The sequence below is a fragment of the Octopus sinensis genome, linkage group LG4, assembly GCF_006345805.1.
Source record: "Octopus sinensis linkage group LG4, ASM634580v1, whole genome shotgun sequence".
NCBI lineage: Eukaryota > Metazoa > Mollusca > Cephalopoda > Octopoda > Octopodidae > Octopus > Octopus sinensis.
In genome coordinates this window covers 39,379,278-39,393,887 of record NC_043000.1, presented here as the reverse complement: position 1 = coordinate 39,393,887, position 14,610 = coordinate 39,379,278, and the positions used below count along the sequence as shown (strand labels likewise).

The following is a 14,610-nucleotide window of genomic DNA, read 5'->3' as shown; positions in this document are numbered from 1 at the left end:
TATATATATATATATAATATATATATATATATATATATATACATGTGTGTGTGTGGTGTGTGTGTGTGTGTGTGTGTGTGTGTGTGTGGAAAAATAGTGAAGGTAGAAAATGCTAAAATGTTTTTATAGAAAGCATTTCAGTACCAGTTTCGGTCATTGAGACTTTTTCAACTGTAAGTGTGGAAAACAATTAAATTTTGCAAAAATTAAAAGATAAGTTTTTTTAAAGAATATTTGCATAGTATTCATATACAGGGGGCATTTTCCTTGTTTTTGCCTGTCTCTCTCTAGTTTACTCTTGTGAGTTCGAGGTCGTTGTGAATTATTGGCAGAAAAGAAGAAGAAGAAGTAGAAGAAGAAGAAGAAGAAGAAGAAGAAGAAGAACAAGAACAAGAAGAAGAAGATATAAGTGTATATATATATATATATAATATATATATATATATAATATATATATATAATTATAATAATAAGGGTTTTTTGCAACAAGTTGCTTAACCACATACCGAAAATTTTAGAAATAGCAGCCAAAAGACTACTATTTCCTTTTACTACAAAAATAAGTTTCCACAGGCAACAATATTTGTAACTCACATATGGCAAAAAAAGAAGAAAAATAATGAAATCACACTGTCTTCGGTTAATTATGGACGGTATATATATATATATATATATATATACTCCAGAATCCGCATATAAATTGTTATCGATGCATTAATATCAATGTTTAATAAAAAATATTCATTTCAGTATGTAAGTCAATATTTAGTATAAATTTCAGGAAGAAATAAACCTGACTATTTACTACACACAACACATGTTAACTCTCTATAGTTCTCGTATGGAGGACTTGGCAATGAACCAACCACAGCTTGTACGTGGTATAAGAGAGCACCATTCTTGTTTTCGTATCCTTTGGTATCAGCTTCAGCTTCTTTGTCGACACATATATATTCAGTTCTACCTGCATGCTTATAATATTCTGACATCAAATAACCTGAATACTCCATTTTCCATTTACCCACACACTCTTTTCGACCTGGAATCATCAATACTGAAGCAGGTTTGTTAGTTTCACAGACTGCACAAGGGACATCTTGATCCTGCAAAGCGTATGATTTAGGTGCAAACATTCCAAATGTCTTACTTTTCGCATAGGATGCTACTTCATATTCGACACCGTGTATATAGCCGGTGTATGCCTCATTAATGTTTGTGTAATTGCCCCATTGAGGGTTCATTGTTAAGCACAAATAGTTGCTTCCGCCTCCAGAGTGTGAGTAATGTGTTCCGGCAGCTAGACCTGTCAACAAATATGCGATTTCAGTGTTAATTTTTGAATTATCTAATGAATGAAATAACATCTATAAATCAAATTGAAATATCTAATGAATCAAATAAATGAGTGCAATGGAGAACAATTGTTCCACTGTAGCGATCAAATCTAATTAACATTCATCAATTATCGTCAACAAACAAAGGTTCTAGTGAATTAAATAAGAATTGATTAATTATAGTTTTCACTTATTTCTTTTCAGAAGACGAATCAAAAGTTGTTTAAAAAAATAGTATTTTGAGTAAAATCCATGTCTCGAGTTTTATTCCTGGTAAACTATTTGTAACGTTTAGTAATCTAGAAGTGTGTTGTGTTGTAGTGTGAAAATTCTCGAGACATAAATAACCAATGTTGAGGTGAAGCATTATATATGCTTACCTGAATAGACTTGGGTAGATCTTCTAGAAGTGCAATTTCGTTTTCCCCACTGTGTGTATATGGCACCAGACCGAACAGCTGTAAGAGAAATGTGTGATTTATCTATAGATTAGCAGAGATATCCGGCATTGATCGGGATTAAACTAGCATAGTTAGTAAATATATTGCAGTTATGTTCAACCATTTGATGCGGTGAAGTATAGCATTGAAGACAAAACATTTGTGAAGTAAATGATGGGCTAATTCAACTAAGCGACATGTCATGAGTCCGTATGGAGGACTTCAGGCCCTAACCTCTCATGGAAAATGGGTGGTGAGTGGGTATGCCAGGGGATATACTCTCCTTTGCGGCTGCCGGTGTTGCGGCTCCCACAACCCATAGTATGGTTGACAGTTGGATGAATGTAAGTGTAATGTAGACATCGTATGTCAATGGTTGCATTTCGGAAAGGAGCTGCAATAGGAGACGGCAACGGTGAAACGAACTGTTGAAGTGTTGAAGAAGACAAAGGGTTGACATTGGCTTGTTTGGGTGGATGTAGAATAAGAAACATAGTAATGAATTACATGAGAAAATAAGGCAAAATGGCTTTCCACGTGGTTGGTGGGAGTAATTGGAGAATATAATTTGATACGGAGGTCCATACAGGAAACTGCTTTGTTGGTCAGGTCTTCGGGATTGTTGGTATTAACCTGTTGAATTCCGAAGTAGTATCCCTCTTCCTCATTCGCTAAGAACAGTGGATACTGGAGCGCATCGTAGAAGGTAGTAATTCCTACAAATCCTCTTGGTAATCAATATTTTCCTTGTGGAAAGTATGCAAACAGATTTTTGCTTTGCTTTCCACTGTAGAGAAGCCAACATATAACTGCCTGTGAGAAGCACGACTCTTCCCAATTAAGTCCTACCACAGTCTTTGTCTGACTCTGGGGTTTATTTATAGACATTGCGAAGCGGGCCCGAATGAGAAATTGCATCCTTCTGAATGGAAATTGAATTTCTGCTCCCGATAAAATAGGAAGAGTCCTGGGTACGAAAACATCCTTTCCATTTCCACATTCAGACAGAATGGAGGCCTCAATAACATGTGGCATCATATTCTTTACCACAAGGCGTATCCCATTGCAGACTGTTGATGGATCGAAATTCCTCAATAGCATTACTGGAGTTCCCACTATAACTTCCAATCTAAGAGGAGATAGTTCTAGAGGCTCCAGTATACTGGAGGCTCCAATGGTGTTGGAAGCGCATTGCTGGTCCGAAAGTAGTTTTGGCTCAGTTTCATTGATATATCTGGCGGCGAGTACATCAATGCCATAGGATGTTTCTTGTAGGATCTGTGGGAAGAGTGCTTGACCCTGTGCGGTAGGTTTGGGGCAGGCCATGTGTTGGCAAAACATTTCCACCCATTAAAACAATCTTCTCTTCTAGGTCAATTATTGCTCTATTTTAGACTTCGTGACTGGAACCTACTTCCATGACAGGAAACCGTAATTGTACTTGATGCTTCAGAACTTCAGACAGGTCATCTCTGCACTTGATCCACAAAGAGGCAGAATCACACAGATCCCATGTTTGCAATAATACTGTAGATATTGCCCTGAGACTTCTAGGTGACTGTGGTACCAGCTTCTGCCAGAGTTGTATCCCACTGTGTTTCATTTTCTAGCAGTCCGTGTTTAATGCAGACTTCCCTATATGTAGCACAAAGTTGTCCATCAACAATTTTTAGGTCTTGGAAACACGTTGGTCATCTAGCCCCATGCAGTTTCAGAGGGAGATAGAAACACTCATGCTCGCTGAGATGTACTGTGAAAACACTCCCCAGGCAATTATCAAAGTTTATGCATCCATGTCTTCTTGTTCCAGGTGAGGTAGGATGGTACCTGAGGATACAACAAGGTTTGAGCAAATGGATATACTGGAGGCTCCAATGGTGTCGGAAGCGCATTGCTGGTCCGAAAGTAGTTTTGGCTCAGTTTCATTGATATATCTGGCAAGTACATCAATGCCATAGGATGATTTTTGTAGGATCTGTGGGAAGAGTGCTTGACCCTGTGCGGTAGGTTTGGGGCAGGCCATGTGTTGGCAAGTACATCAATGCCATAGGATGTTTCTTGTAGGATCTGTGGGAAAGTTTGAAAAACGCAGTGTGGATGATGTCCTCTGGTTCCTCTGCCAATTCAGCAGCATTAGCATCGGTGGCATAAACTCTTTGACCGTTTTCTGGCTTGCTACTTGGGTGGAGGTTCAGATCTGCCCTGCTCGAAAATATAAGGACACAGAATATTTGTCTCGTATAGCGAGATAGAATCGATGTTTCATGGGGATAAGTAACAGGAGCTTTCCTCCCATCCTGGGAAAGCCACATTATGTTGGCAGTCAGCACTCTATTGTGTCGTTACTGTATGTCTCTTTTGGAGAGATTTAGAAATATAATATTTCTATGTTTGTCACTTTGAATTGTATATATTTTCGATAATAGATCGGTAGCGACAACTAACCAACCAAGCTACTCCACGCTGATAAAGAGCAATAATACAGAAACCAGTCCGTCGATGTCAAGTCTTGGTGCGTGGAGCTGCTGATCTCCCCTGTTTGAAAATATAAAAACAGAACTTTTGTGTCATATAGCCAGCTAGAAACATTGTTTCTTGAGGCAAAATAATAATAGCATTCGCCACATCCTAGGATTGACGCATTATGTTAGCAAAATATTATCATTTTATTGTGCTGTCGCTGTATGTCTCTCTTTGAGATGCTTAGGAATATATTATCTCTCTCTCGTTCTCCCCCTCTCTCTCTATCTATATATATATATAAACATATTTGTGTGTATATATATATATAAATATATACATATATACATATATACATATCTATCTTTCTTTCTCTCTCTCTCTCTCTCTCTCTCTCTATATATATATATATATATATATATATATTCATTTCATTTCATCTCATCTAGTTTCAGCTCACGAGCTGTGGCCATGCTGGGGCACCCCCATTCGGTGTTGCTACATGATTTTACTTCACGAATGCTTTTTAACAATTGACATTTGTTGCATGAGAGAGTTTGATGCTACTGCCATCATCTGCACCTCCTGCAGTGAAGTTGGTTCATCTGGGACACCTGACAAGAAGAGGTCCAGCTTTATTTTGAAGACATCTTCATCCACCCCATGCATGTCTCTGAGGTCCTTCGGGAAGATATTGAAGAGCTGTCGACCTCTGAAGCCCAGGCGTTGGCAGTATCTTGTCCTACATCTTGATGGCAAATTTGGAGTCCTTGGCACTATGTACTTGCGCCCAGTTCTAGTATTTGTGTAACTCTCGATGCCAAAGTTTGGGACAAGTCCTTCCAGGATCTCCCAGATGTATATTACGGCATATCTTTCTCGCCTACGCTCTAAGGAATAGAGTCTTAATCTCTTGAGTCTTTCCCAATAGCTTATATGCTGCATAGAGGCTATCTTCTTCGTGTAGCTTTGTATATATATTATATATATATATATATATATAATATATATATATATATATATATATATATATATATATAACTTCACGTTATTTCTTCCTAACAACTTTTTGAACAGTTTCCTCCATGTTTTACGAGACGTTAGTTCATTCTTACACGTCGTATGGGCATTCGTCGTGACAAGACGTACTTTCCATAGCTCCGGCCGGTCAATAACCAAAGAAGTATATTTCAACTCAAGTCAGCAGTAACATTCCTTGTTTTTAGTCCCAGAACTTTTGAATTCTACTATTCTACTATTTCACTACCATCCCCCACACACACACAGATATAACCACGCATTTCCGAATATATCGACACAAACCTTTCAACGGTGCATTCACTATTATACATCAAGTCATCAATAACTGACGTACAGTGTATAATACTGACCCACTGAATATGGCCAATGATATTCCAAAACGCCACTGGGTAGAAAATGAAATCAGTGCACTGATAAACGCTTGGTACACTCACCATAACGATTGTGTAAAAGCTAACGTTTACAGTAAAAGCGCTGAAAATTTAGCAAAACTATCCTTTTACAGATCTGCAAAACAGATCGAAAATAAAATAAAAGAGATCACAAGATTATTTCCTATTTTCCACACGCACATGGCAACACTAAAAGCCATACTTGTCAATGGATGTAGTGCACCAAATGACCCAACTCCAATAGGTCAGGGGTCACTTCAACGACCCGATAGCCAGCAACAAACAACATCCTCATTGATATCACTATCTGACCGAATTCCACCCAACACTACCTTGGCAAGCCAGAACTCACTATCACAACAACAACAGCCTGCTACTGCTACAACATTAGAAGCACCTTGTTTGGCACCAGTATTTGACCCGATTCCACCAAGACCTACTGTTGCAAGTCAAGTTTCACTGCTGCTACAGCAACAACAACAACAGTCTGCTACTGCTACTACAATAGGACCACTGACCAACGAGCCTGCCAGAATAGAAAACCTCTACTACACCCACGTTAAAAAACCTGTCGTTACCATTCTCAAGGCAACTGTAGAATTGGCCCCAGCGGCACCAACAAGGGACGCTGTGCTTTTTTCCATCCTACCTTATGTCGTAGACTTGTTAAGGGCACCTGTCCCTATGGTATAACGGGAAAAAACTGCCCTCACCTCCACCCTAAATGCTGTCCTAAATACAGAGCCAATGGTCCTGATCCCAAATATGGATGCACAAAAGGCAATGGATGCACCTTCTTCCATCCTAAACTGTGCCAAACTTCTGTATCAGTAAGGATGTGCTTGAACACAGAATGCAATCACCACCATCTGAAGGGCACAAAACGATCGCAAAGTTAAATATAAACAGCAACAGAGAAGACCTACGACAACAACAAAAACAAAATACAACCACATTTCACCTCCTACAATCAATTAACGAAGACAGACCCACGAAAAAAACATAAGACCAAATAACATAAACATGAACTATGTATCCTCTGACCAAGTAGCAAACCAAAGAGGCAATTCTTTTTTAGTGACTTACCTAGAAAATATGAAGGCTGATCTAAGCCAGGAGATCCAACGAGCTATCAGCAACCATTTATGCAAATCACAAGGACCACACACCCACTACCAACTAGAAAATCATACACACACAGCTCCATACAAAAACTACCCACATTGTTACCTCTGAACACCATAAAACATAACTTAGAACAATGCAAACATCAAACTACCCTTGACATTCCTGTTAAATGTACGTGGCATCAACCCATCAAACATTGCCCAAAAATGGAAGATCCCATATATAGAGAGTTGGCTTGCTGAAACGACACATTGCTTCCCTTTCTTTATCCTTACTGAAACTCACCTAAACAACACAAATATGGATGCCGAGGAGAAAATAAAAGATTTCACCATCGTTCGTGCAGATGGCACAGACCGATATAAAGGAGGGACAGCCATCTTTATCTATGACTCCTTTTCAGTTGATGCCAAGGACATATTTTCCAATGGCTATTGTGAATCTATATCACTGTTCACCAAAGCCAAAGACATAATTATTGTTTGTCTTTACAGACCTCCCTAAGCACCTCTAAAGTACTTTGAAGAGTGCCTTAACAAAATCAAGTCCTTCCTTCAAAAATACAACTCCGGGAACATGTAATGGGTGATTTAACCTCCCTCATATAACTAGTAATGGGTGATTTAACCTCCCTCATATAACTAGTAATGGATGATTTAACCTCCCTCATATAAACTGGCCCACAAATACTCTGAAGTTAGGCAAATGCTCTACATCAGAGAAAGCAGCAGCAGAATTACTCTTTAATCTAATGGATAAATTCTTCCTGACTCAGCTAGTGCTCGAACCAACAAGACAGAATAAAACGATCTTGGATTTAATATTAACCAACCACTCTAGCTCCGTTCACAGTATTTCAGTTGAAAAAACTCTCCTCTCAGACCACGACATGGTTCTCTGCAATCTTAATTCCCGATATATCAAAACCAAACCAGCCAATCCCACTCATTTGACAACATAAACTTCCACAAAGCGGACTGGGGAGCAATCAGGAAGGATCTGTCTTTCATCGACTGGTCTTTTACTCTCAATTCCACCCAAATTGAGACCGCATAACAGCACTTTGAGAACATTGTCACCTATACATGCTCAAAACATGCTCCTACGAAATCCACTAACACAAACAGAAACCGGCTTCCTAAAAGAAAAAAAAACAATCATCAGGCGCATCAAAAGACTCAGTAAAAAAATCAACCAATTAAAATATTCCCGCATACAACATCCACATTCAACAACAATGAAAAGGCTGGAGTTGGAAAAACTTCATCTGCAGACCCACATGAAAACCTCCATTGAAAATCAGAGCTGTGGAGGAACAGTGTGTAATCAAAAACATCAAACAGAACCCAAAAGTGTTCTATTCTTATGCAAATAAGCATAGAACCACTGTGTCCATTGGGCCATTGATTGATGATAACGGCATTCCCCAACACGATGCTAAAGAAATGGCAGAAATACTGCAGAAACAATACTGCTCTGTCTTTTGTGTTCCCACTGATATTGACGTAAGAGAAGCGAACGAAGTTGATGCCCAACATAAAATCTCAGACATAACCTTCACTGCCTCTGATATCATAGCAGCAATAAATGAGGTCAAATACTATTCTGCTGTAGGCCCTGATAGATTCCCCGCTAGTCTCCTGAAGGAATGTAGACACCAACTTGCAGTCCCTCAGGCCAACCTCTGGACAAATTCGTTAGACTCAGGTTATATACCGAAACAGCTTCTATCCCAGTCTGTCATACCGGTTTTCAAACAGGGAAACAGATCCCTTGCAGTCAACTATCGCTCAATCTCACTCACCTCCCACATCATTAAAGTGTTTGAAAGAGTGTTAAGATCAAGGATAGCTGACTTCCTGGAGACCCACAAACTCCTAAATGCAAATCAGCATGGCTTTCGCTGTGGCAGGGACTGTTTAACACAGCTCTTACACAACATTGAAGATATACTTAAAGCCTTGGGAACAGGTTCGAACTCTGATGTCATATATCTTGACTTTCGACAGGGTTGACCATAATATCCTACTCTCAAAATTGGCAAATGCTGGAATCCGTGGAAAACTTCTACACTGGATTAAGTATTTCCTGGCGAACAGAACACAACATGTTGTAGTCAATGGAGTTCACTCAAGTCCAGAAAAAGTCACCAGCGGTGTCCCCCAGGGACTGTCTTGAGCCTACTCCTCTTTATAATTTACATAAACGACCTTTCCAGTGTCGTATATTACTGCAGAGTGAAAATATTTGCTGATGACACTAAGCTCCATCAAATCATCAATGAAGAAGCAGATCGAACTCAACTCCAGTCTGATCTATATGCTGTGAGTCAATGGGCAGACAGAAACAAAATGCAACTGAACGAGGGAAAATTTGAGCTGATGCATTTTGGAAGAAAGTCCACACTAAAACAGCCATACTCTCTTCCTTCAAGGGAACCGCTCACAACCTCTAACAATATCAGAGACCTGGGTGTAATTGTTGATGACAATCTCAGTTGGAGTTCCCTCATCAACAATAAGGTCGATATAGCTCGTAGGATGAGTTCCTGGATCTGAAGAACCTTCAGGTCCAGAGAACAAGGTGTCATCATACCACTTTTCTCCTCCTTTGTACGGCCACACCTCGAAAACTGCTGCCCACTGTGGTCTCCCGATGCAAGACAAAACATCTCGAGGATTGAATCACCCCAGAGGGCATTCACTAAACGAATTGAAAGCATGGTTGCTCTCTATTATTGGGACTGCCTTAAAGCCTTGAAACTCTACTCTCTCCAGCGCCACCGTGAGCGGTACATCATTTGTACCATGTGGAGAATGTACCGCCAACTTTGCCCAAACGACCTGAACATTAGCTTCAAGGTTCATCCAAGACTGGGACTACAGGCCATACGTCCCCTGCCTAATTCAGATCACAGCATATATGTACACTGCAACATAATTTCTTTTCCTCAACAGGCCCTGCCCTATTTAACATTGTCCCGAAAGAAATCAAAGAGGAAAAGGATCCCATCAACTTTAGACGGAGTTTGGATAGATTCCTTCAAGGAAAACCAGATAAGCCACCCATAATTGGATACAACTCACCCAACAAAATCTCACTACTTGAATGGACCATAAACAAAACTTGACTTAAACAGGATTTAGATAATCATATCAGCTGGTGTTATTAAGTTAGATATGGCCTGGACCAATCTTTGGTCGAAACATATCTAAGTTTATCTAAGTTTATATATATACTTTATTTAAAAGCAGCAGAAATATAACAAAATATGTTACTCAGAGTCTCACGTTCCCGTTCGTCGGACAGTTTTGTTTAAATAGAACTGAAATAACAATTTGATCAAAGCTAGTTAAAGGATACACCTTTAAAAATGGATTTCTTTCATTTATTCTTTCAAATAACGATCTTAAGCATGCGATAAACAAAATACACAAAATAAAATAAATTCAATATAAATTATAAAAAAATCTAGGAAAAACCTTAAATCGAAGAGCGGATTCAAAATACATATTTTCTTTATATATATAGAAAATATAATTCAATTAATACAATTAATACATAAAAATTAAAACTTATCAAAATATTTCACAACAGTATCTACTCATACTAAACCATCAATACACATATATACATCAAAATACACAGACAGATGTACACAGTCCACATACATATGCAGACATATAAATGCAAAACGTAAATATACACACAAATACACATATACATATATATACGCAATCTTGCCCGCATGCAAAAATCGCTTGGTGTATACATATAGACTAGAAGTAAAACGCAGAGAGGGGGAAGAAAAAGTAAAGAAAATGTAACGATCTTATAAGCAACAGATAGCTAAAGAAGTGAGTAAGAGATGGGGGGGGGCGTAAAGTTACAGGACTCTATACAAGTAACGAATAGGGAGAGAAAAAATAACAAAAGAAAGGAAGAATTTAAAGAAGTCTATAAAGAAATCTGAATATGCGTAACGAACGTTCACAAAATAAAATTTCGTATACACGTGTATATAAAAGTGTATATTAGCAGTACATACATGTATAAGAACACATATATAAATATATAGAGATAAGTACTTAAATACACATCCACACAAATTCAATTGAATACACGCATACATATACATCCATGTATGTATGTGCATAAGTATAAACATACACGCCCACTTACACATATACATAAACGCGAGCATACGAATACATATGCATGTCAATACCAATATTCACATAAAGCCATGTCTAGGATCTGACGTATAGACAAACAACATTATTTGTAAAAATTGCCGAGTACATAATAAAATTTAGATAAAAGACAAGCAAAATATAACACCCTATAACGAATTATCTATAAATTAAACAATTAAAGTGGGTTTATAAAATACAATAAGATTAAATAAAAGCAGAATCCTAAACAAGAAAATAATATTAGTATATAACAGTCGAAGGTTTTTCTTAAGAAATATATCGAAATGTATACAAAAACTTTGCGATGCGGAATAAATCATGCATAATACGAAACAAATCCAACAGTGTGATTAGAAACTAGTCCAAGAATAAAAAATATACGCTATCCATATGGGATATTGCTAGTCGGCATTTTAAATTTATCTGCGTGTCTGCATGAATTCAAGAGTTCGCTTCGTTGATTTAAAGAATTATTGTCTTGGAATAAAATAAAATATTTTTCCAGCAGACATAAGTCGCACTTGAAATTTCTTTTATGGGCACAGTGCCTGTATGATGCCGCTCTATCCAAAATACTCCATGACACGTTGAAAGGTCGGGCTTCTTTTTCTTTTAATTCCCAGACATATTTCGCCAGGCTGCTCTTCGTCCTATTTTCAGGTATCTAAAGGAACTTTTATGCGAATAAAATCGGGTTTTAAAAGAATTTTCAGAAGCCCCTGTATAAGTTCTATATTCGCTTGAGCCTTCTATCTTCACCTTGGCTCTATATACGATTCCTTTCTCCAGACATTTCCCTTCCAACGGACGGGAGGACCCATCTTTGCAATTACATTTTTAAAGAGGATCGGCACTATGCTTATTAACAATTATCCTACTGTTGTGTTGGTTAACGAAAGAGGCGAAGTTTCTGCAGCAAGAATAGCTGATCTTAAGCGTTCTTCTATTAAATATTCTCTAAAATTCATATATATATATATATATATATATATATATATATATATATATACTGTGACATATATGTATAATCTATGTGCACGTCTGTTTTCATGTGTGCGTGTGTGTTTTGCATACGTGTGCGTGTGCGTATGTGATCGGACTAAGTTTGAAGGTTTTCGCAAAATATCCAAAACTAAAACAATTGTTAAGACCAAAATATATCATTTTTATAATAAGGTTTTCTCAAAGTACCTTCCTCCTCCTCATCTTCCACCACGACCTCAACAAGGCTCCGGATGCTGACGCATGCATTGCTCACTGTGTCCCTGGGAGGAGTTTGCAACATCTCCTTGATCTTGGTCACCAGCTCCGCAGTGGTATTGCAAGCAGCATGGTTGGCGTGATTCTCAACCGTGCCCCACTCAAAAGTAAAGGGATTACAATCGGGGAGGTTAGGAGGCCAGAAATTGGGGCTGATGAGGTCATAGAAATTCTCCGACAAGCTCTTCGGACTCTTTCTGGAGATATGGCATGGAACTGAATCATGTTTCCACACACATATGACCTTGCAGCAGCTACCCTCTTTCACAAGGATTTGACCACAGTCTCTAACAGCTTCACATGGCCCTTTGGACTCAGTCTAATGTTTTGCTCAAAGATGTGGGTATAAATCCCGGTGCGTGGACGCACTGAGAACACCTGATGTCTCCCTTCCTGCTGGTCATGGTTCGTACTCTCCGTTGCGGCTGTCCATGCCACGCCTCACTGCCCTTCAATGTTCATAGAGCACCGAGCAAGAATCATGATGTCAGTATTTTGATACTCGGCGCCACTCATCATAATAAAAAAACTCTTTTCCAATATTCGATGGTTTCCAGTACTCTATGTCAGATAACGATTTCTTGACTACAGCTTTAATAATTATGCCCTTCAATGCCGTTGACTGTTCATCAATATATCAGGCGGTCCGTGAAAACTAGAAACACAAAATGCGGTCAAGTTTATCCCGCACATCGTTTATATATATGTACACACACACACACACACACACAACACACACACACGCATATATATATATATATTATATATATATATATATATATATATAGATATATATATATATATATATATATATATATACATATAATTCATAATAAGGGCAAACGAAAAAATTTCTAATGCCAAATATGCCGAAAAATTGGACATGTTGTCCATTAACCATATAATTTTTTCCCAATACGCACGCTACTCGAAAAAAGGTCGACAGAAATTTCTAAAAATTCACTTCCGGACTTTCTCACTCTGTGAGGGCCTCTGTTCAAATCGCACGTGTCTCGAATGGGCTGGAGTATTTCTATTTTGGATGTATTTTGGGTACTTAATTGTGCTCATGACTTAGTGTTTGCTTCTTCCATGGGTATGAGTAAGTATCTCATTTATTTCTTTTGCCACATTTATCACTGACGAAGGGAGGGCTCTTATGAGCTAACCCTGAAATCGGTCCGATATGGTAATAATGGAATATTTTAGAAATTTCTGTCGACATTTTTTCGAGTAGCGTGCGTATTGGGAAAAATTATATGGTTTATGGACAACATGTCCAATTTTTCGGCATATTTGGCATTAGAAATTCTTTCGTTTGCCCTTATTTATGAATTGTGTATAAATTTAACCTTTAAAGGTATTTTTTAATATGCTGGCCATTGGTAAAATTTTTTCGAAAAAATTTTTTAAAGAAAATTTTATCTTACATTATATATATATATATATATATAATATATATATATACAAGTATGTATGTATGTATGTATGTATGTATGTATGTATGTATGTATGTATGTATGTATGTATGTATGTATGTATGGATCCATTCGAATAAAAACTCTTCAAAATGTTTGCTTAAAATAATGCAGCTAAGGATAAAATTTGAATACTAAAAATTATTTGATTTTAATTTTCAAAGTAACATTATAATTAAAAAAGGTACCATCATTTTGTTAAAATATTCACACACTAGAATACTAAAAGAAGTACGAGTCAGAAGTACGAAAAAAGCTAAAGTTTTAAGCAAAGTAGAATAGTATATTTGGTAGGCAAATTCAATATGCAAAAAATAGGCATTGGGTCAAGACTAAATGTGAAGCCGTGGCAATAACTCAAGCAAATTGTACTGTGAATTTTACTTTAACGTATAACTAATTTTTGTATTAATCAATTTATAAATTTTTTCAAATTTCTAATTATTAATTAAAAATTTTTTAAATGAATCTTTTTAAAGTGCCAAAAATATTTTGAGTTATTAAAAAAATTTAAATAGAAGTAATAACGTGGAGTCACATGGCCTAGGGGTTAGAACAGCGGATTCGCGATCGAGGGATCGCTGGTTCGAAACTCAGACGGGCGATGAGCGAAACAACTAAGCTCCACGCGGCTCTGGCAGAAGGTATAACGAACTTTTGCTGACTGTTTCGCCCCAACTTTCTCTCTTCTTTCCTGCATCTAGCAGCTCACCTGCAACGGACCGGTATCCCGTCGAGAAAATAAATTTATCTTTGTGCATAATAATACACCAAACTCCAAGAGAAGCCAGCGGAGTACAGACAGTGATTCGTCGAGCTCCTTTTCCTTGTCTTTGGGAGATAACATCTCTATCATTTGCGCTGAACAAGAACTACAGAGA

The 14,610-nt window shown here is 37.7% G+C and overlaps 1 protein-coding gene across 1 annotated transcript in view; it reads right to left on the bottom strand.

Annotated features, from left to right (window-relative positions):
• Positions 1-713: 713 nt before the first annotated feature.
• The window catches only part of LOC115210429, an 18,501-nt gene continuing 4,604 nt past the window's right edge, over positions 714-14,610 (bottom strand). The window contains exons 3-4 of the mRNA XM_036501975.1: positions 1,715-1,792; positions 714-1,303 (exon numbers count right to left, since the gene is read on the bottom strand). Of these exons, the coding sequence (XP_036357868.1) occupies positions 798-1,303; positions 1,715-1,792 (584 nt within the window). The 3' untranslated portion in view covers positions 714-797. The remainder of the gene's footprint in view (positions 1,304-1,714; positions 1,793-14,610) is intronic.